Source organism: Sinocyclocheilus rhinocerous, unplaced genomic scaffold, assembly GCF_001515625.1.
Source record: "Sinocyclocheilus rhinocerous isolate Xijiao unplaced genomic scaffold, SAMN03320098_v1.1 scaffold311, whole genome shotgun sequence".
NCBI classification, from domain to species: Eukaryota; Metazoa; Chordata; class Actinopteri; order Cypriniformes; family Cyprinidae; genus Sinocyclocheilus; species Sinocyclocheilus rhinocerous.
The window spans coordinates 392,084-412,497 of NW_015623669.1; the positions used below are offsets into that span (position 1 = coordinate 392,084).

Below are 20,414 nucleotides of genomic sequence, written 5' to 3' on the forward strand. Positions count from 1 at the left end.
TAAAAATAAAAAAAAAAAAAAAAAAAAACCTTTTTTTTATATTAAAAGTAAACTCTGTAATTTATTGCTAATTAAAAAAAATCTACAAATAAAAAAAATTGTAAATAAAATGCTGAAATATTAAAATGATATACATTCATATGAGATGAATACTCTGAATATTCTACATAGACTAGGTTGCATCCTCATAGGTATGCTTCAGAGATCCAGAAAAATGCAAACAAAACTCGCTGTGCACTTTTAAATTAAATTTTGTAAAGATTGTTCTAGAGTTTGAGCTGAAATGTCTTGTTTTTATTTTATCAGGTTAACATTAGCAATCACAGGAGTGAGCCTTCACAGTTCTCTTTGAAGTAGTTCTTCAAACCTGACTGTCTTCCTTGAGACACAAAAGGACAAATTTTGAAGAATGAGCTAGTTGCTCTTTTCCATGCAAGAAACCTTCGCAAAGACCCGCCCCCTTAGTTACTGTTGCTATGTCCGACAACCCATGGCACTCTCACGCCACACATCATGTTCTCACTCAGTGAAAAATACATCGAGGACACTGACAACGAGCCGACAGACAAGACAGAGAAGGTTACTTTAGGTATGAGACAAAGTCTCAGCTTTTAAATGTTGTCATTTTGTAAAAAATTCAAACAATAAATACAGTTTTGTGGCTAGCCTCATTCAAGCGGCACATGAACCGATCATGTCTTCCTCTTTACTAGTTATAGCACGAAATAAACATGAATGAACATCAGAAGGTCTCTTGTTTCAACCGCGGAGAGACATCAATACACACCATTTTTCAAGTTCAAGTCCACCGACATTAATCTACTCTCCTGTCTGGTTTGTTTGCCGGACAAAATGGCAGATTCGCCGGTCAATCAAACTTCCGGTGAAGGGTCAATTCCTTACAGTGAATTAGAGCTAACGTTAACTTCTCTAGCATGTTCCGAATCAATGGTGAAGGGACATTTAGTTCTGATGTTATCTGACACACAAACAGAGTGGGGTCAGACATCATAACACCCGAACGGTATAACATCGAGTTAACAAGGGTTTGGTGTTTCAATGTCAGGTCAGATTTCAACTGAATTTGAACTCCTCTTTGTCATTATCTCAGCTTGTCATTCCTGCATCGCCCTAATGTGATCATGTGTGGTATTTCAGGTCACTGTCCTCCTGTGCATTCTCTCTCTATCTCCTTTTCTCTTCTTAAAATACGATACGAATAGAGAAAAGTCTTTCTCTTTCTCTCAGGACCTCTCCCTTGACCAGTCAAACTGGCTCCTTTCACAGGGACATTCAGGGTTTGGTGACAACAAAACAGCATGAAGAAGACACTACTAAACTGTTGGATGTCCGCACAAACTCTTTCATTAGATGACATTTGACCTGTTTACCACAAACTCACATTGCTCTGCTTCTCCTGCAACTATTTACACCCTTTGCTCACAAACTCCTCTCTTTGTCTTTCTCTGGGACAGTGAAAACAAACCCAAGAATGGAGGCATCTGTGTCGCCAACCACACGTCACCCATTGACGTCATTATACTAGCCAGTGACGGATGCTATGCAATGGTAAGTGTGTTTCTTGACTGGAACTGTAGTGGGTATGTGTGAGAAAGCTGCTCTGAGAGGGTTAATTGTGTGTGTGTGTGTGTGTGTGTGTGTTATAGGTGGGTCAGATCCATGGGGGCCTGATGGGGCTCATTCAGAGGTCTATGGTGAAAGCTTGTCCACACATTTGGTTCGAGCGCTCAGAAGTCAAAGATCGCCATCTAGTGGCTAAAAGGTAACACAGCATCACAGCTTATCTTATTTCTGTGGCTATTCCTATTTCACAAAAGTGCTGGATTCTTCTAAACATATTCCTCTTAATATTATTAGTTCAAATATTTCACTGAATTGCATTTTTTATAACACTCATACATTGTTATTATTGTTATTAATTAAATGAGTTTTATTTCAGGTTGAGCGATCACGTAAAAGACAAAAGCAAACTGCCCATCCTCATATTCCCCGAAGGTGAGCTGAACTCATTCTCAGAAATTTGTGTTAATATGAAAAGGAGACTAGAGTTAGACTACTATGTTTGTTTCCTACATCCACTACCATTAAAAAGTTTGGGGTTGGTAAGATTTGTAATGTTTTTGAAAGAAGTCTCTTATGTTCATCAAGGCTGCCTTTATTTGTTCATACAGTAAAACAGTAATACTGTGAAATATAATTTCAATTTCCAATAACAGTTTTCTGTTTGAAAAGTATTTTAAAATGTAATTTATTCTTGTGATGCAAAGCTGAAATTTTAGCAGCCATTACTCCAGTGTCTCATGATCCTTTATTATTATCAATGTTGAGAACAGTTGTGCTGCATAATATTTTTGTTGGAAGCCGTGATCATTTTTATTTATTTATTTTTTTTTTACTTACCGACCCCAAACTTTTGAACAGTAATGTAGATATTTTTTAATTGAAAGGCTTTATAACTTTAGACAGCAGGAAACAAATACTGGACATCCATAATTCAAAAGCAGTGTTTGTTGAAAATTTCTCACAAAGTGAACTGGTCTCACTTGTTTTTTCAGGCAGAGAAAGAATGTGATTGAAAAACGTGTTGTGATTGAATAAATTACAATTGACCTTTTACAGTTTCTCCACTAATTCATATACGTATATAAATAGTAACTAACATGGAACAAGTGATGTGATTTGGTTGTTAATATGCTATTATGTTTATTTCTTGTGTTTATCATATAATTTGTCTCCAGGTACCTGCATTAATAACACATCAGTCATGATGTTCAAGAAAGGAAGCTTTGAAATTGGCTCAACCGTCTACCCTGTCGCCATAAAGGTCAGAAAATCTCACTTCCCTAGTGAATACTTTGGGTTAGGGATGTGAGCAAACCTTGAACATCAAGTATTAAACACTGATAAAACAATGTTTGTGTTACAATCATAAATGATACCTGAATGATACACATGGTAGTCTGAGACCACTAATGAAAATACTGCTATTGAACGAATTACATAATCAGCATAATCATTTGAATTACAAAATGACCACGAATTATTGTCCTAGTGTTTGGTTTGTCCTCTTTTGCTTTAACAACAGCGGCTCTCAAGCTGAATGAACTCTACAAGTTTGTGTCAGTCCCATAGACTGTATAAAAACATGGACGTAGTGTCCGTGACGTCACCCGTAGGTCTCCGAAGAGCGTTTTTGAAGCCTAAAGTAGGCGGAGCCGGCCGTCATCTTGGCAGCGTGTCACCGCGCGTCACTCCCGGATAATCGAAAATGGGCAAAGAGGCGGGAGCTGGTTGCTGAAACCACGCTCATCTAGCTCGACGCCGGTGACAGCAGCGGCAATCCACCTGTCACTCAAGTGGCCACGCCCTTAATTATGCAGAACTTTAAGGCTTAACATAATTTAAACGGATGAGTTATAAAATAAATTCACCCCCCTCACAGTTTCATGAAGGGCAAAATTACTGTAAAGTTGGGCATTTTAACATGGAGAGTCTATGGGACTGGGTCGCTTTTGGAGCCAGCCTCTAGCGGCCAGTCGATGAATTGCAGTTTTAGTCACTTCCGTGTTGGTTTCACGAGAGAGACCGGAAGGTTGCCGCTTGGTCAGTCCTGATGATCATGTTGAATGCTTATTGGATCTGATCTAAAAATACGGCATAATCTTACTTCTACACAAAATCTTAAAATAAAGAAGAAATATTTTGGAATTTTATGTCAAATTTCTTTGTTTTACATTTTTCAAAATAATAAAAGGTTTTAAAAATCCCAGATTTTGAATGAGGTCTCACACTTTTGGACCCTACTGTAAATTGTGAGACATGTTGAGTTGATGTGTGCTATTTCTTTTCTCTTGAGTTGATCTGAGATATGGCTGGTGGATGATATAACAGATATAACAGGCGAAAACTAAAAATCCCATAGATAGAGAGACCTAAGCCATCTCTAGGGACTTGGGGGTGGACTCTTTTGACTTGGTCCAGTAAGCAAGCACCTAGCCATCCCAGAACAGCATAGCAACATGTTTAAAACCACCCACAACACCCTGGCATCAAGTAGAAATCTAGTATTACCACAGTGTCCTCTTTTTGAGTGCTGAAAGAACTTTTTTTTTCTTTTACCGATCGTTTACATGTGCAAATGTCCTCTGACACATGCCCATTCATGTGTCTTTTACACTTAAAACATGCTGGACATACTGATTATTCCAAACTTAAAAGATTTTTTTTCAGTTATCAGTAATGTGTTTTTAATACTGTAGCGGGTAGGCTGTATGATTTCACTCTCGTTCTGAGCTGTGAAGCTGCTTTCAAAGGTTCCTCCTTGTTTGCATCCTCTCTTACTTTATCAGCTTTTATGCTAAGAAAAATGATGAAGGGCAAATGATTAGGATGTTGATGTCTTAATCAGTATTTGTCAGCAATAACATCTTAACATCCTTAAAACAAGATTACTTGAGAAGCAAAATTGTGTAAGATATTAAGAATTATTTTTGCATTGCATTAGCTTAAATGTGTTTTGTTTTTAAATGTGCTTTTTTTTGTTTTGTTGTATTTTAAGTTTTATTTCAAGGTTTAAAAGTTTTAAATACCGTCTAACTTTTAAACAAATAAGAAATATTATCTGAATACAGGTTTGAATGTATGCATTTGTTTTTTTTTTGTTTTAAGAATGTTTAGGTGTGTTTACTGGGGGGAAAAAAAGATTAAGAAAATGACTTTTGTCTTGCGTCAGCATTATGGTGGTGGTTGCATTGTATTTCATTTGCATGTTTTGTGATTTTCTAGTATGACCCTCGGTTTGGGGAAGCCTTCTGGAACAGCAGTAAGTTTGGGATGGTGAATTATCTGCTCAGGATGATGAGTAGCTGGGCCATCGTCTGCAGCGTGTGGTACCTGCCTCCGATGAGCCGTCAGGTAAGGCCTACATGCATGCAGTAAAATCTGTGGTATGACTGACTTGCACTGCCCTTCCCATTTTTGCATTGGTGCATTTAATACACAAATCAAGCACAAATGAGCCCGTGTGGGTTTGGAGTTTTGTCCACCCACCACAGATTGGAAATGGACATCTGTGTTTGCATGTGGGCATGCAAATAAACAAATAGACTATTGTTTTTAATGCATGTCAAGGCTTCTGTCCCCAAAAAACCCCGAAATGGTCACCATAGGTAAATCATTGTGCTGATGTGATCCGCCACACCTTGAAAGTTACAAAAGTTCTCTGGAAAATCACTGGAATATTTTTGGAAGTCCTTCCTTTGTGTATTTATAGTTTGATTTACTATTTCAGAAAAAGAATAACTGTTTCTTCTATTATACATGCTGTTAACTGAAAATGCTGGAAAACAAATTGTAACAAGTGTCTGTTTTGTCACCTTGCAGGAAGGTGAGGATGCAGTGCAGTTTGCTAACAGAGTAAAGGCAGCCATTGCCAGACAGGGTGGTCTAGTGGACCTGCTGTGGTAAGTCAGCTGTCATATCTGACTCAACTGTCAAACTGACTGTAAATAAATGGCAGATGTTGAATAAACATTAATTTAACAACATAAGATAAACCTTAAAGGTAGGGTAGGATTTCAGAAAGGCTAGCTATAGCGAGCTAATGAACGCACTGATGACGTGTCATGTCTGTGCGGACAGGGTGAACAGAGGTATGCAAATACATAAGCTGACAGGCAGGCAGAACAGCCTATCGTAGCCCTCGGATCGAGGAATATGTTTGGACGAACATTTTATGGTCCTATGCTTTCCACAGACGATATAAATACATTTAGACCACTTAACTGATTAAGTGGTGTAAGTGATTGCTATCGGGATGTGAAGAGACTTTCAGCCAGCATAACAAAATTTTTTTTTTAACCAAATCACCTACCCTGCCTTTAATGTACAGTTATTTCAATGAAAAACCATCAAGTGTGAGCCGTCACACAGGGAGTTGTGATAATGTCAATTTATGGTTTTTGTTAGACGACTTGTTCTTTCTCACTTCTAAAAACTGTAAATTTAACAGTATTTTACTGTAAAATTGTTTGAAATGTCCTATTAGTTACATTATTAATTTTTTTTCACTATAGAGTAATGGAATTTACCTTTGACCAATTAACAGGTTTTTAACCGCAGCAATTTTACAGTCTTTTACTGTAATCATGATCATTTTTTTGTTGAGGCCAAAGAAAATTAATAAAAACACTAATATAAGCTGTAATAACTGACTGTCTGTTCAAACATAACATATCTGGTTTAAGCTGATCTCCCAGCCTGGCCAGCTGACAAATGCCCAGAACCCTTCTAAAACCAGCCAGCATGGTTTTGACCAGACTGGGAGGCCAACAAACCAGCGTAGGCATATTAAAGCTGCTTTTCTCAGTAGGTAAATGGCCTTTTTTTGGTAAATGACTGTTTAGTTGAAACTTTTTTTTTTCTTTTTCTTTTTTAAGGGATGGTGGGTTGAAACGAGGGAAAGTGAAAGACACTTTCAAAGAGGAGCAACAAAAACTCTACAGCAAGATTTTGGTTGGAACGCAAGAGGTCCGCAGTCGTTCTTGAGGAGAGGAGATGAATCAGGTGAGGACCTGGAGGGCAAGAGAGGGCTCAGAGACATGGACAACGACGTTATGCTTTTGTTTTACATCCAATAACAAGAACTGTCCTTGTTTAATTGTTCGTCTTTGTGAAAAAGACCAAAGTGTGTCCAGTGTTAGGTCAGATCGTGATCAAAACACCATGAGATGTGTTTTGATGCGTAATGGTACTTTTACTGAAGTCAGTGTAGCGTGATTCAGTCCATAGTGGCCGGGTCACTCATGAGGAGTCATAAGGACGCAATGCAGCAGTTTAATGGTTTCTCTCTCTTTTTGTTCGTTTCTTGGTTAGTTTTTTTTTTCTTTTATTATCATTTACTCCTAACGTGTCATTAGGACACGGTAAACTATTACATTTGATGGCCATGTATGGTTGAAGGAAACGCCTCATCAGGCTGCACGTAGGTGTCCGAGAGCATTTCTATCTCTCTGCTATACTTCTGCTGCGTGAATCACTTTAATCCTGGATTTTAACAGGAGAAAACAGTGGAAATATTCATGGAAAACCTGCAATTTAAGGTTAGCCTGACCTTTGCAGATGAATAATCTGCATTGACCTTTCAAAATACCTCTGGATAAACAATCAAACCTGTGTGAAGGGTTTGAGAAGAATTAGTTATATATTGTTAGTTTTTTTTTTCTCGTCCTTGTGTGAAAGATCCAGAACTTTTCCATTCACATCTGGGAGTCAAATCATGAGAGTCTTAATGACATTGGCCAAGTGACGGCCAATTGAAAACTCTATGAACTATTCTTCAGGTACTGCACTCATTCAAATTAAAACAATTGTTTGTGATGTTTTAAACAACACTATGCAGCATGTACTGTAAATATGCAACCAGTGTTTCCTACAGGACTTTTTTTTTCAGATCAATCAACCCTAAAACATGTTAAACAATAACATATTTTTTCAACACATCAATAATTTTTTTCAATATATTATTATTATTTTAAAGTAAAATCCATTTTATTACAACAAAACTCTAAAATTCTGTTGCAAATTTATGTCTTCAAAACCCAGTTATCAGTTCTGGGCTCATTTTGAGTTCCTTGAGCGAGCGAGTAATCAGATTCGATTGAATAAGCTGTCTGATGATTTATCTGTGTGATTTTGTCTGTTCAGACCAATGCATAAAAAAACTGCAGACAGGCTGAATGAACATAAAAATTCACTCTGATATTTTTTACACCGAACATTAGTCTTAAACAGGCCTTTACTGAACTCAAAAATTCCACGTCCTTTCAGATGAAGCTTTAGCGCAACAACATCCTGAATAGCAGTGCAGGAAACACTGTACGCAACTAACTAGCTCTAAAACTAAAACACTAAAGGGCTCATAATGAAGCAGAATGAAAAAGTAGTATTTTTACAACATGCTGTGTAACAAAAAGGCTGCATCCGAAATCAAACACTCTTACGTTTGAATAAAAGAATTACTTCACGACTGCTAAAAAAAGTCTGTTCTATGTAGTATGAATTTGTGTCATATGAATGTAATCCGGATGTACTACATACGTCACGTTGTCATTGTCATGTGACTAATAGTAGCAGCATCAGTTGCGTCGCTTCACTGTCATTCACAAATCATCTCTCGTGGCATCATCCGCTTTTTTATGAATGCTGTGAATTCGGACATACTACTCGTACTGTTTTTTGCCTACTATATGCAAAGAATATTATATGGGAAGTATGCGATTACAGATGCAGTCTGTGTACCAAGGGTCTTTAATTTCAGGACTATGTTTGGTTACAACTGCTGATGAACAAGATGTTGTTTGTTTAGTTGTTATTGTATTAAAGCTTGATCCACATGTGTGAAGCTGTTTCTGAGTCACTTTAGCTTTTAGACTTCTAATGTGTAAGATTCATTTGGATCTGATGAAGCCTGATTCTCCAGTAACATTAAAGCTGTGAAGATTTTAAAGGCACAATATGTAAGATTTTTTTATTAAAATATCCAAAAACCACTAGAACAGTGTTATATATTTTCCTGACTTGTGTACTTACATTATCCCAAATGTTTCGAAGAATGTTTAAATCCAGAGAAATAAGCAATTTTATCTAGTGACACGGAGCGTGTCCACAGTGTCATTGTGTCACCTGCCAATGACGTCATAACCCCTTGATTTCCGGTTTTGTTTTGTAGAAAACATGGAAACACCAAAGACGCTTTAATATGTTGTGTGTTTTAATAGACCGGTGACGACCGCACAGAGTAGCATTATAACAGAACTTTCAAATGTATCTAGTATGATAAAACAGCGCTGCTTTACCCCACATACTCACGACCGGAAGGAGCGGAAGCGGTCGACTGTGGCATAATAAAAGCTCCACTGCTTTCGAGCCGTGTGTCACGCTTGTTCAGCGGCCTCGTTTCGCTTCGACGGCTTTCAGCCTCACCCTGCTTCATTCTACTACGTTAATAAATCATTAGCTCATCCATGAACATGATTTCTGCCCGAGTCCCGTCGGATTGCATCGGCTGTGGGGATGAAGACGACAACTCCCATGATTCCACACTCAGTCACAGCGTCATCAAACTATGCCTTTGTCTCTTTGTTTATTTTGAATACGTGCCCTCTAGCGGCGAAAATGACATATTGTGCCTTTAATATCAACCTTATATGGGTGTGCGCAGCCATCTTGCACCAACTTAGATGGTTATTATTAGTTTTTCTCATTCAACCATCATCATTTATTATAAGAGCAGCATCTCTCACAGAGCCTGGTCATAAGCTCAAGGAGGCATGCACTGTACGATGGAGTTCCCCCAGTGGTTTTTGATTCAAGAAAGTGTAATATGCATTTAAAAATGATTATATACTTCATCTACGAAATTGGAATTGAATTGGCCACAAGTGGTGTATTACTTCACTAATTACAACTTTAAAGGGGTCATATGATGTTGCTAAAAAGAACATTATTTCAGCGGATATCGTCCTCATTTGGAAGCCCAAACAAAGTAGTTTCACTTTCACAACGAAACACTGCGTCACACACTCTGCTAGAGTGAGCAGAGGCGGCGGATTCGACGAAGGAGCGTCCGGAGGGCTTGCGGCAACATCATATGACCCCTTTAAAGACAAGTCAGCTTGTAATAAACAGATTAAATATAATTAAAGTGTAGACCTCAGCTGTGATCCGAAATAGCACGACTACATACCAGCAGAATGACTCTGTACAGTTTTAAACCAGTTACCGAGTGCATATAAATGGCCCTGTGGAAACATAGAGAGAGGTCAGATAAACATGTCACGAGTCACAATGCATCATATACAGTTGCTCAGAGCTGATGTAGTTCTTGGCTTTATGAGGAGGTTCAACTGGAGATCCTACTAAAGCTCAGTCATTAGCTATGTTTCCGTCCAAAGTTGTGAATTTAACTTGTGCGCAAAATTGGATTATCGCATAAAACATTGGCGAATTAAGCACCGTTTCCATCCTACGAGCCAAAGAGGACAAAATCTTCACTTCCTGATACACTGGCACTAAATATCACTAAGAAAAGTAGGAGAAGCCTCTGAATATAATAATTTTCATGTATAATCAATGACTTGCATCTCCGAGCGAGCAGACGAAACACAATAAATGCGGTCATTGCTTTTGGAGGCGGAACACAGTAGTGTAAGACAGTTCTGGGAGGCAATTATACAGAAATACTTTGACGACAGGCTTTGCTCGGGCATTTAAGAAAGACCATAACAACATTTCAGATGCTGTGCAATGAGATCGGCCCGCTGGTTAGTCCAGGTATCCCGTCACATGACTTTTTTTGATGCGCATGGAGGATTTTATTCAGTAAATGTGTTTCCATCATTGTTTATGCACATTTTTCTTATCGAATAAAAAGTTTATCCAACACACAGTCACAATGCATGTGTGTTGGATAAACACACATGCATTGTTGAACCTCCAGTTGAACCTCCTCACAATTGTGCGCATACATTTTTTATGTGCATTTTTAGAATTTATGCGCATCTTGGCGTTTCCATCCAGAGTTTTTTTTTTAGGCGATTCCAAAATGTGCATAAAAATAGGTGGATTGAAACAGCTATTGATCATGTAGGACTTATTCCAGTGCACTGACTTTGTGCTCTTTCTCCAGTGTTTTTGCAGTTCATCATCAGTTCAGTATCCTCCTGGGATCCAGCAGTTCATTTGTAGATGACATGTATTTATAGTCAAGTCTATACATGTCCTCTTGAAAACTTCAAATTGAAGTTGTCAAAAATAGAAATTTGCTTCTCACTTGGTGGGGAGACATTACAGGTGAATTTGGTAAAACAAAACAACCGCCCCCCCCCAAAAAAAATCATATGAAATATGGCTAAATTTGCCAAAGTTTCATTGGTTTAACTTTCATTGACAATTGACAATTTCATTGCAAGTTGCAAAACATGTCAATATAAACTTGCTTCTTGCTTTAATTTTTAACTGGGTCCTGATTCCTGATGTTCACAACAAAAGACGTGCAATATATATATATATATATATATATATGTGTGTGTGTTTTCATTTCATGTCATTGGAAAATTAAAGACATTACAAATTACATTACACAATCCTAAACAAACAAAAAAGTATTTTTGCTGGCTCTCAAGAGGATACATAACATGTCTATGCTACTGTGTCTTTGCTACACTAAAAATAAAGGTTCTTTATTGGAATCACTGGTAAAATAAAGGTTCTTTATTGGAATCACTGGTTCCATGAAAAACCTTTAACATCCAGTGAACCTTTCCATTCTACAAAAGGTTCTTTATGGTGGAAAAAGGTTCTTCAGATTTTTCAAATGTTCTTCACGCTATAAAAAGAATGGTTCATTTAAGAACTGTTCACTGAAAGGTTCTTTGGGGAACATTGGGGTTGTTTTTGTTGACGGGATGGAGTTTCATCTGTAATAACAATGTCGCCAGTGATTTGACTGCTGCCGTGCTCTGAAACAGCACCTTGCCAATACAACCTGTACATCACTGACTGATATATTAGTTAAAAATGTTCCAGTGTGAAACAGTCATATGTACAACTATATAAATATGTCATATATGTAAATAAAAGAACTTCAACACAACATTCACTCAAGTTTATGACAGTTATGTTTCTGTTATCCTTTGCTTTTTTCTCAAAGGATACACTTCAATTACACCATTTCACCATGTTGTCCCAGGTCATGTGACGAGGGAAGCCCACTATGGTAGAGTAGCCGACTCGTCAGGCATGAGAAAGATGTAGCCCACCCATAAAAAGCCTGTCCTGGGCCTGCTGAGGTGGAGCAGGCTGTAAAACCAAATGTAAAACTGGACATGGTTATTAGACTCTACATTGACATATGACTGGAGAACTGAGGCATAGGGACAAGTTGTTCTGCCAGAGTCCTTTCACTTAACATGAATTATAAACATTCTTTCAGCCTGCCGCTGCTGGGCTGGAGTCGGACCTGAGAAACAGAGATTTTCCTTCATGGTGACATTTCTCTTGAAAAGTGCCATGCAGCTCTTAGGTAACCGCTTGTAGACCAAGAGGGGATACAATGACTTCAGCCAGCCAAAGAGCTGATGGATGGGTCACAACACAAAAAACAGCATGTGGAGTACACTAGCGAACTGCATGCTCATTGTTTTCACGTGTTCGGAATGGAGGATTCAGTTTAGATATTTAGGGATCTTTAAAATATAATCAGTCATTGTGTTTGGATCTGGTGAATATTACTTTTGCATGAGTTACAGATCTCCAGATCAGTTTTGGAGGAACATTCAAAACGACAAACTGACCCCAATTAAGTGTCTGCCAGAGCACATTGGGCATGTGAATATGTGCGTCGGGTTCTGAGTAATTACCGTACCTTACCTTTACCAGCTCTAAATCCATCAAACTAACTAGATTATCAACTAATCTGTTCATTTATCTAATTTGTGGTACTGCAACAGCACAGAAGCAGAATAGAAACTACTTGAATCCGTTATTTTTGTTTTTGGTTTAGTTCCACAAAATCTTGCCAGCGGGATTTTTTTGAATGCCATGATGCAATAAATATTAGATGAGATACTGTAAATACCATTAATATTGTATATGGCATTGTAGAGGACATAATAATGTGTAACATAAAGTCAATACAATTATAAAATATGAAGGTTATAGTTACATTTTAGGACTAGGTGGTACTATTGCCTGCCTGAGATAAAAATTTAATTAATTAATAATAATAATTTATGCATTTAGCAGACGCTTTTATCCAACGCGATTTAAAGTGAATTCAGGCTATACATTTTTTACCAGTATGTGTGTTCCCTGGGAATCGAACCCACAACCTTTTGCACTGCTAACGCAATGCTCTACCAGGAGTGGAGGGGAGAAGGCATAGTGGGAAAGAGGTCTCAGCTTCATTGGGGTCATCAGGTGGGCACCTCCCTTCCTTGGTGTTTCGATGATATCAGCCCACAACATCTCCAGAAGGCTCATTGGCAACAACTGGCGTCCCGGGTGTGCCCCCCTCTGCTTTCACCTCTGTTGTTATGGGGCCTAGACCGATTCCCTCCTCTTAATCCAGCCATCGACTCGCTTGTTCAGCGATACTGGAAAGGGCCTTGACAGCTTGCCGTTGGGATTGGCCTCGGATTCCTAGTTCCTTAAACAGTTTGATGGCAGATCTCCCTACAAAGCCCCTGCTGCCAACTTCAACTGGACAGTGGACAAACCTTTTTTTTCCAGCCACGTTGCTTTGCGTCAACTGCCAGCTCAGAATACTTGAGGCTCTTGCGTTTGTAGGCCTCCTCCACCGCATCCCCCCAGGGCACAGTGAGCTCTATGATGTACATAGAGGACCAAAACACAAGGTCTGGTCTGAGGTTGGTAGCTGCAATTTTAGTTTTATCTGTGCAGGATGGCATAACGGAGGAGGTAGAGAGTTGATGGATATCCGCCTGTTCTCCAGTGACGCCGCAGGACACTTTAGCACCTTTTGATTTGAGAATGATCCAGAGAGCATCTTGTGCTTCAATGGGAGGAAATCTGACCTTTTGAACAAAAGTTCACATGATCCATGTCACAAATTTACTCATTGCATTAGAGACCTAAAATCCCCAAACACATTGACCTTTTGTAAATCAAAATTGGCATTACTGAGCAAAGTGTTCGGTAAGTTACTCAAAAAAAACAAGTAATTCTACTAATTACATCTTCAAGAGTTTAATCAGATGACTGTACTAAATACTCTCTCATGTGTTACTTGTATCAACCCTGACCAGTTGAGCAATACATGAAACCGCTCTTTTAATTCTTTCAAATAAATCATAAAATTGTATATATTTTCTTGATTTTAAGATTAGACTTTAATTTTAGATGTTAAATTCACTATTGCTTTATAATTTTCCCATGTAGTCTATACAGTATAATGCAATTACATCAGAAGTAATTAATTACATTACAGAGGAATTAAAAGTAATCCTTACTTTTTCAAGGGAAAAGTAATTACAGTAATGAATGACTTGGTAATGCATTACACCCAACGCTGTGAGCAGTTTTCATCTTTTATGTGCTTTATTGCCATTACATTCATATTGCCAATGCATTTGCACAGATGCACAAATAACTACAATAGAAATCTGGAATGCTGTTTCGTTTAAACCTGGAAACAATACTTTTTCAAGGGAAAAGTAGTAATGCATTACTTGTTAATGCATTACACCCAACACTGAGCAATTTAAATTTCCATTTTTAATGGTTTTTATTTTTTATTTTATTGCCATTACATTAATATTAGCAATGCATTTGCCTACAGATGCACAAATAACTACAATACAAATGTTGGTGTTTCGTTTTAAACTTGGGAACAGGCTAAGTCTTAAGAGAATATTAAATAACAACAATAAAAAAAAAGTTATTTCACTAAAAATACGTAATAAAAAGAAGATTCTGCACTATTAAAAACCTGGTTAATTCAGAGTTTTAAATCTGGGAACAGGCTAAGTTTTAAGAGAATATTAAATAATAACGTTATGGCACAAAAACTATAGTAAAACGATTCTGCACTATTAAATTCACTTAAATTGTTATGCTGAAGCATTTTACGGTGTGTGTGTGTGTATGCAGTACACACAAACACAAAGTATATGTATTTTCTGTATGTGTATACAGTATGTAACCTGACACAAACTCAGTAAGTACAGAAGGCCTAGATACATTTGCGTGGCTTCAGTCTGAGTGACACACGGAAACTTTGACGCTGTGCGTTTCTACAGTAGCTCACAGTACTACATGTGCAGGGCGGAGCTTCACATGTAACATGACATTGAGAGCGCAACTAGTTTGGTTTAGTCTGGCACGGCAGGAACTCCGAGGCTACAGATGCTTCGAAGCTGGGTTAATTCAGCTTAAAAACCTAGTCAAATTACCATGCAGACAGGAGGAGAAATCCCTCTGTGTTCACCGCAGAGCAACTGAAGACCGTGGAGCTCTTTGCTCATGACAGCAGGACTGGAGATGCGAGCGTCGCTCTCGTGGGCTCTGTCTTCAGGGCGAGATAGCTAGACTTTTCTAATCTTATCTGTAAGACGCTTGTTTTTCTTCCACCAAAGAGCTGCGAGTGGGATTTCCTTCGTCAGATTAGACTTTTCTCCAGCTCGCTTCTAATCATGGAGATGCACACGGACGTCTTACTAGTGACTGCAAACGTTGGATCACTGTTTGACAATGTAAGTCGCCTCTGTTTCAATCCCTCATTATTTTCCAGCTGGAATATGCGCGGCGTAAATGAGTAACGCAGGGAATTATTTTGGCTTTCGTTATTTCACAACCGCTTCTTTTGCAACTGAACGCAGTCGGCTAGTTAACCTGCTGCTCAACGCTACCTGTATTTCTTAGGTGTTTCTTAAAAATAGTCGTTACATGAATGTGGGTAGGCCAAAACACCCTCCTGAATAGCTGACGCTTTAAACGGCACCGAGAAGCGCGTTTAATTATTTCAGTCTGTACATTTCAGCCTGTATTATTTTATAGCTCAGCCGTTGTTGTATAGTAGATGCCGTTCACAAGGAACGCCTTCTTGCGTAATTCTGCGCTGTTTTATTATTAGAAGTATTATTTTAATGTAAACGCGCTGGACTGACGCCGTTGATTTTTCAGCTTTGTGCGTCTCGTTTTTAAGACGCTGTATCGAGTTGAAAGAAGTTCAACTTTTAAAACGCGTCTCTGTTCCGTTCCGTTACGCGGCGTCTCGCTGGTTTTGAACACGAGAACGTGTCCTGCGAAAGCGGCCCCGACGCGTCTCTCTCGGTCGTGATAGAGCTGGACGTTCCCGTGCCGTTCCTCCATACTGGAGGTGCTGCAGTGAAACACACTTCAGGTTTTCTTCGCTCCACTGGGCCTTTCTCGCGCACGAGTCCCCAACCTAGAGTGATATCCGCTCCCATTCACTGTGTGCTGTCTGACAGCACCTCCCCACAGGTCTGTCGACCTATCACACACCGCGCCGCCGGGCTGTGTGTGTATTCAAATAAAACAGGAAACTGACAGCCAGTTGTGAGGTTTTTCAAAGCGCTGCCGCGAAACTGGGGAGTTGAGCTGCTGCAGCACTATATAGGGTGCTACTAAACACTCTGTCCTGCAGTTATGGACAATTAAAATAAGACAGGAGAATGTTAGTCTATACTGAAGAGAAAAACCAAAACACATGTGCTTGTGAATTTTGGCAGCAGGGTTTTTAGTTACTGAAACTAAAACCATCAAAAACATGTTCGTTATGGACATCTAGAATAAGAATGTTAGTCCATGCTTACGAGAAAAAAACAAAACAAATGCACGTGCTTGTGAATAGTAATAGTAATGTTGGCAGTAGGGTTTTCATAGTTACTAAAACTAAAACCATCAAAAATATTTATGTTTACCTAAAATATAATAAAACATAAAAAAAATCTTAAACTTGTCTTTTAAACTAGTTGCCAAGGCAGCATTTCTCATTTTCGTTTGGTTTAAATTGTGAGTGTACTAAAATTAAAACAAAATTGTGATGTACTAAAATAACTAAACCTGAAATAAAAAGTAATAACAACTAAATAAACATATATACAATAAAAATGGCAACAACACAACAAAATTACTAAAACTTAAAAATGAAAACAATCAAATTGTTATACTAAAAAAATTATACTAAAACTAGCAGTTTATGTCAAGCTGTTCATACATTCTTTAAAACCACTAGACCTACCCATTTTTATGTTTCCAGTATTTTTTTTAAATTACTAATATCTCTTACAGTTTCACTACTTATTTATTGTGTACTAGTTCTTATTCTAGTGGTATGGTGATGATTTAAGTACTAGATTCAATAGAGACTAGTATGAACTAACGCTGACTAGTTTCATTAGAGTCCATATTCCAATAGTGACTGCTGACTCTAATGAAACTAGTCAGCGTTAGTTCATACTACTCTCTATTGATTTACTGCTTAAAAAATGCTGGGTTAAATATGGACAAACCCAGCGATTGGGTTGTTTTGACCCAGCGGTTGGGTTAATGCCCAGAAGGTTGGGTTAAACATTTAACCCAACTGTTGGTTTATAAACAACCCAATCGCTGGGTTTGTCCATATTTTACCCAGCGCTAGGTTGTATTCAACCCAGCATTTTTAGAGTGCAGTTGACCTTTAGGGAACCATGATACCTTTAAAACACACACACAAAAAAAAATTCATAAATTTAAATGGACAGTGAACATTTTGGTGAAAAAACAATGGTTATATGTAAGTTTAATGCTAGCACCAGGTGACTGTGATATACTGGGAAAACCATACACAGTAGGAGGATGATTGTTATTTTTTAAATAGTATGTCACGCAACAGTTTGAGACTTTTAGATTGTATAGAACTTTTAGCTCAGTTTCTTCATCAAGTTTTTAACTTAATAGTTTGTCCGATGCTTGCGCTAAAGACATGTTTGATGCCGTGTCAAATCATGAAGCTTGATGAAGTGAGAATTTGTGCTGCATTTCTAAATGATTGGACTTCTGGACGATAAAACAGGAAAATACACATTTACACTGAAGGAGGGCACAAGCATTGCCTGAATGCAAGGCAATCTGATACAACAGCCTATAGCATTGTTTGTTTGTTTGTTTGTTTTTCCCCCAAAACACCCCTCACATTTTATTCAGAAAATAAAAATCTTGCTGTGGAGTTAATTTTTCCTCATGTTGTGCATGTTCAGTCCAGACTTTTCAGAGTTGTGGTTTAGACGTATTTGTTAGAGCACTGGCTTCATTGTGCATATGGAGGACTGAAGCTACAAGTGGAAATTTGGCCGCGTACCCAGTTTCCTCTGGCCATGTTTGGCTGAGAAAAAGCACGTCACAGTCCATTGTGACTGTAAACAGATGGATATCTTTCCCCAAAGGACCTTCCTCGCTTCTTTTTTGAATAGGTCGGTATAAATGTTGTAGCAGACTTCCAAAAATGGTTAAATTTTTCTTATCCACAAGAAGGGTTTACCAGCCCTGTCAAATTTTTCAAGATCCTTGAGTTTAGTGTGTTTAGTTATGATTCATCATGTTTAATGAGGTGATAACATTTGGGGTGAATCTCACTGAAAAAGTTGAAATGTCAGGCACTGCGTTTCCTAAAAGCATAGTGAACCTAAGCAGAGACGATTGATGCTAATGATTTCTATGATCCACTGAGGCCTGGTGATTCACCCCAAAGTCAAAATAAAAAATAAATATATTTTTACAAAAAATATAAAAAAAATTGAGTTTCATGACAATGGACACTGGGGTTTTTTTTCAGCATAAATTACATTTTGTACAGCAAATATTGTCATGATGTATACTTAAAATCGTACTTTACAATGTAATTTTGTAATATATTATTTCAAAATATTTAAATAATAAATAATGATTTTTTTTATGCATTAGAGTAAAATGATAAGGCCACGGTACAAAATAAAAAACCCTTCATGTTAAAATGAGTGTCATTTTGTTTATGCAGAATATAAATTCTAATTGTAATTTTTTTATAATCCAAACATCTCTTGATGCTTTATTTTAAAGTTCACACAAAAATAGCCTGTTGGTTGTTCCAATGCATATCAGATCTCATAACTATGAAGTTATCACATTTGGTCAAGAAAATGTATGACTGCAATTCATAGGGCACTTAAAGTACACTATAACTTATTTGCATAAATTATATTCTTGTATTTGCTTGTACTGTCACGGCAGATCATGAGAATCTTGCCAAACAAGTAAAAGACAATATATTTATGACAACTTGAATTACAACAATTCTGTTTTCACATTCTTGCGTGAAGTGTGGTTCAGGCTAAAGACTCTTGTCAACACGTTTTTGTAATGCAATGAGTGTTTCGGCAAAGACTGATTGTTTTTGATATTGCATGCATGTTTGATCAAATCATACAGTCATACAGCTTGTGACGGAATAACCGCATACTCAGGTGCAAGTGTATCTGATGAACTCTTTATCAACACTTCATCAGAGCTGGTTAAAAAATGTCTTGTCCCTCTGACAGTGTCCCCTGTAAGACACTGCAGTGTTTACCTGCCATTTAAAAGCACGCTAAGTCAATGAACTTAGTTCTTCTGTACTATTTTAAGTCGAATGTTAGCACGGGCTGGAACTGGCAACAGGAAATGATGCATTGCAAATTTTGGGAAATCCTCTTGAGAGATGAGATGAAGGAAGTTTCCATTGGCCTCCCCACCCTTCAAATTCAGTGGAACTAAGAACACAAAGATAGAAGGCATATGAGCGACAGTCCATAAAAGGTCTTTATAAGATCAAAGTAACACTTAAAATCGCATCAGATGCAATTCTGTTCTAGGCCCTGTCACATTCACTACAAATCAATGTGCAGTTCTCTTGACCTGGTTTCACTGCATGCTTGACAGGCTGTGGAAGGGAGTGGTCAATGTTTGCACTCTTTTAAGTGGTCATTGCATGAAAGAGACACAAAATCAAAAGAAACCGAGCATAGCAGTAAGTTTCAGTCAGCCTGCACACAGACCGGCAGTGGTCTGTGCTCTGTCACAGTTCTCGGATGAAGTCCTGTCCTTTACATTACTGCTCTGCGTTGAGTTGACGGGAGGAGTGAAGTAAATTTCACACTTGTGGTTATAGTATAGCAGACCACAGGGTCACACATCTGTGACACTGATAAATCCGGTCTGTTTTAGCAACCAGTATTATTAGGAAGTGGATAGAGATATCTTTGAATATGTTGTGCAACATTTAGTCATTCTGTGGCTGATTTTTTTTTAACTGTTTATTTTATTTTCTACATGCTATACTTATCCTTTGAATCGTTAGTCTAAATTATTTATGACCTTCATTATTTATGAATCTGCAGTTTTGCACAGAATTGGACCACTCTTTAGTCACAAAAGCTTCTTGTGTATTTATTAAATATTTTAGCTAATTATACTTTAAAGGGGTCATATGATGCGATTTCATTTTTTCCTTTCTCTTTAGAGTGTTACAAGCTCTTGGTGCATAAAGAAGATCTGTAAAGTTGCAAAGACTAAAGTCTCAAATCCAAAGAGATATTCTTTATAAAAGTTAAGAGTTAGCCACACCTACCTAAAACGGCTCGTTCGAACACGCCCCCACATATCTACCACACTATGTGGGAAGATTTGCATAACACCGCCCAAATGTTCACGCAAAGAAAAAAGGCGTAACTTTTATTCTCGCTGTAGTATTGTTGCCGCCGCCGCCATGTCGAAGACGCTGTGTGCTTCGTTGTGAAAGCGAAACCACTTTGTTTGGTCTTCCAAAAGAGGACCATATCCGCTTCGTCATGCCTAGA

General features: G+C 38.0%; 2 protein-coding genes across 2 annotated transcripts in view; both read left to right on the plus strand.

The window, feature by feature from the left end:
* The window catches only part of LOC107725483 (glycerol-3-phosphate acyltransferase 4-like), a 15,141-nt gene extending 6,576 nt beyond the window's left edge, over positions 1 to 8,565 (plus strand). The window contains exons 4-10 of the mRNA XM_016534790.1: positions 1,372 to 1,569; positions 1,668 to 1,783; positions 1,961 to 2,016; positions 2,760 to 2,845; positions 4,807 to 4,935; positions 5,404 to 5,483; positions 6,459 to 8,565. Of these exons, the coding sequence (XP_016390276.1) occupies positions 1,372 to 1,569; positions 1,668 to 1,783; positions 1,961 to 2,016; positions 2,760 to 2,845; positions 4,807 to 4,935; positions 5,404 to 5,483; positions 6,459 to 6,567 (774 nt within the window). The 3' untranslated portion in view covers positions 6,568 to 8,565. The remainder of the gene's footprint in view (positions 1 to 1,371; positions 1,570 to 1,667; positions 1,784 to 1,960; positions 2,017 to 2,759; positions 2,846 to 4,806; positions 4,936 to 5,403; positions 5,484 to 6,458) is intronic.
* A 6,331-nt stretch (positions 8,566 to 14,896) lies between these two features.
* Positions 14,897 to 20,414, plus strand: part of LOC107723704 (type I inositol 1,4,5-trisphosphate 5-phosphatase-like) — a 30,592-nt gene continuing 25,074 nt past the window's right edge. The window contains exon 1 of the mRNA XM_016532447.1: positions 14,897 to 15,293. Within this exon, the coding sequence (XP_016387933.1) occupies positions 15,234 to 15,293 (60 nt within the window). The 5' untranslated portion in view covers positions 14,897 to 15,233. The remainder of the gene's footprint in view (positions 15,294 to 20,414) is intronic.